General features: G+C 39.8%; 1 protein-coding gene across 1 annotated transcript in view; it reads right to left on the bottom strand.

Moving 5' to 3' along the window:
* LOC107472585 (uncharacterized) overlaps positions 1 to 1,117 on the bottom strand; it is a 5,809-nt gene extending 4,692 nt beyond the window's left edge. The window contains exon 1 of the mRNA XM_016092098.1: positions 294 to 1,117. Coding sequence (XP_015947584.1) covers positions 294 to 1,117 — 824 coding nt within the window. The remainder of the gene's footprint in view (positions 1 to 293) is intronic.
* Between the last annotated feature and the right edge of the window lie 208 nt (positions 1,118 to 1,325).

Here is a 1,325-nt window from a genome sequence, read left to right as displayed (position 1 = left end):
CTTGACATGTTGTTCTTCACTTTCTTCCTCTTCTTCCAGTTTGTTAAGAGGAATGACTTCAAGGAAGGAGAAGTTTCAGCTTTTGTCCCCTTTCTTGATTTCCTCTCAGCAAGCTTTCTTTTGAAATTGGCTTGGTTGAGCTTGCTTGCTTGATCAGGGGGACAGAATTGGTGCTCTTGTTAGTTGCCTTCACTTCTTTGATGTTAAAACATGGTTGCTGTGTGATTTTTGGAGTTTGATCTTCATCCAGAGCCTTTTGAATTGGTGGTTCAATGAGCTTGTCCTTCATATGCCTCTCTGTTTCCCTTGAGTTTGGACGTTCTTGATTGTCCTCCTCACTAGCTTGTTCTTCCCCTTCCTCTTTTACACTCAACATTTGCTTTAGTAGCTCTTTCATGGACGAGGTTTGTTGATCTTCCCAAGCTTTCTTCATCTCCTCTTCATACCTTTCAATCATGGATTCAAGTGTTGAGAGTTGTTGGGTCAGGAAAGTTTGTGAGAGTTGTGAGTCTTTATGTTCCCTTGTCATCTCAAGTGCAATTTCATTTTCAACCACCTTGTTCTTCATTGAAAGTTCACTTGATACAGTAGCCTCCTCATCTTGCTCTTCCTCCATTGAAATTTCAATTGATATAGGAACCTCTTCTTCCTCTTCTTCACTCACAGATTGTTCATCATCCTTAACACTTGGTGCTCCTGAATGAATCTTCCTTTGCTCTACATGCCCTTCTGTTTTCTTGAGGAGGAATTCTTGTTCTGTCCAGCGTTGTTTTTGTTCTTCCATAATTTGTTCTTGTCTTTCCAATAATTCTCTGGACTTTTGAAGGGGATCCTCAGCCACTAGCTCAAAGGATAAAGGTTGAGAGTAATTTTGTGGTTGGTGAGATGAGTTGTATGGATCTTGGAGGGAATTTTGTGTTGAGGCATAATCAAATGATGAACACTCTTCCAAGTATGCTCTGGCAACACGATCAAGTGATAATGTTCTTAAATAATTAGAATATGAATCATTGCATTTCCCTTCCCAGCCATCTTTTGTGTACGTGCCATAATAGTTTGAGTCACTTTGTGGCTCTGGGAAATAGTTCATTTCACTTGATTGTTCATACTCCTTCATTCCTTGTTGATACTCCCATCCACCATGAGGATAATGATATGAATCATTTTATGGTGGTGGTTGGTATCCCTCAAAATTTTCTTGCTCATCTTGGAGTTCTGAAGCAAATCTCCATGGATTGGAGTGCTCAGAATTTGTATCTTCTTGGTGATATTCCCAACCACCATTAGAGATTGGTGATGGTGGGTAATATCCCATAAAATTTGTT

Source organism: Arachis duranensis, unplaced genomic scaffold, assembly GCF_000817695.3.
Source record: "Arachis duranensis cultivar V14167 unplaced genomic scaffold, aradu.V14167.gnm2.J7QH unplaced_Scaffold_177923, whole genome shotgun sequence".
NCBI lineage: Eukaryota > Viridiplantae > Streptophyta > Magnoliopsida > Fabales > Fabaceae > Arachis > Arachis duranensis.
This window is presented reverse-complemented; position numbering and strand designations above follow the sequence as displayed.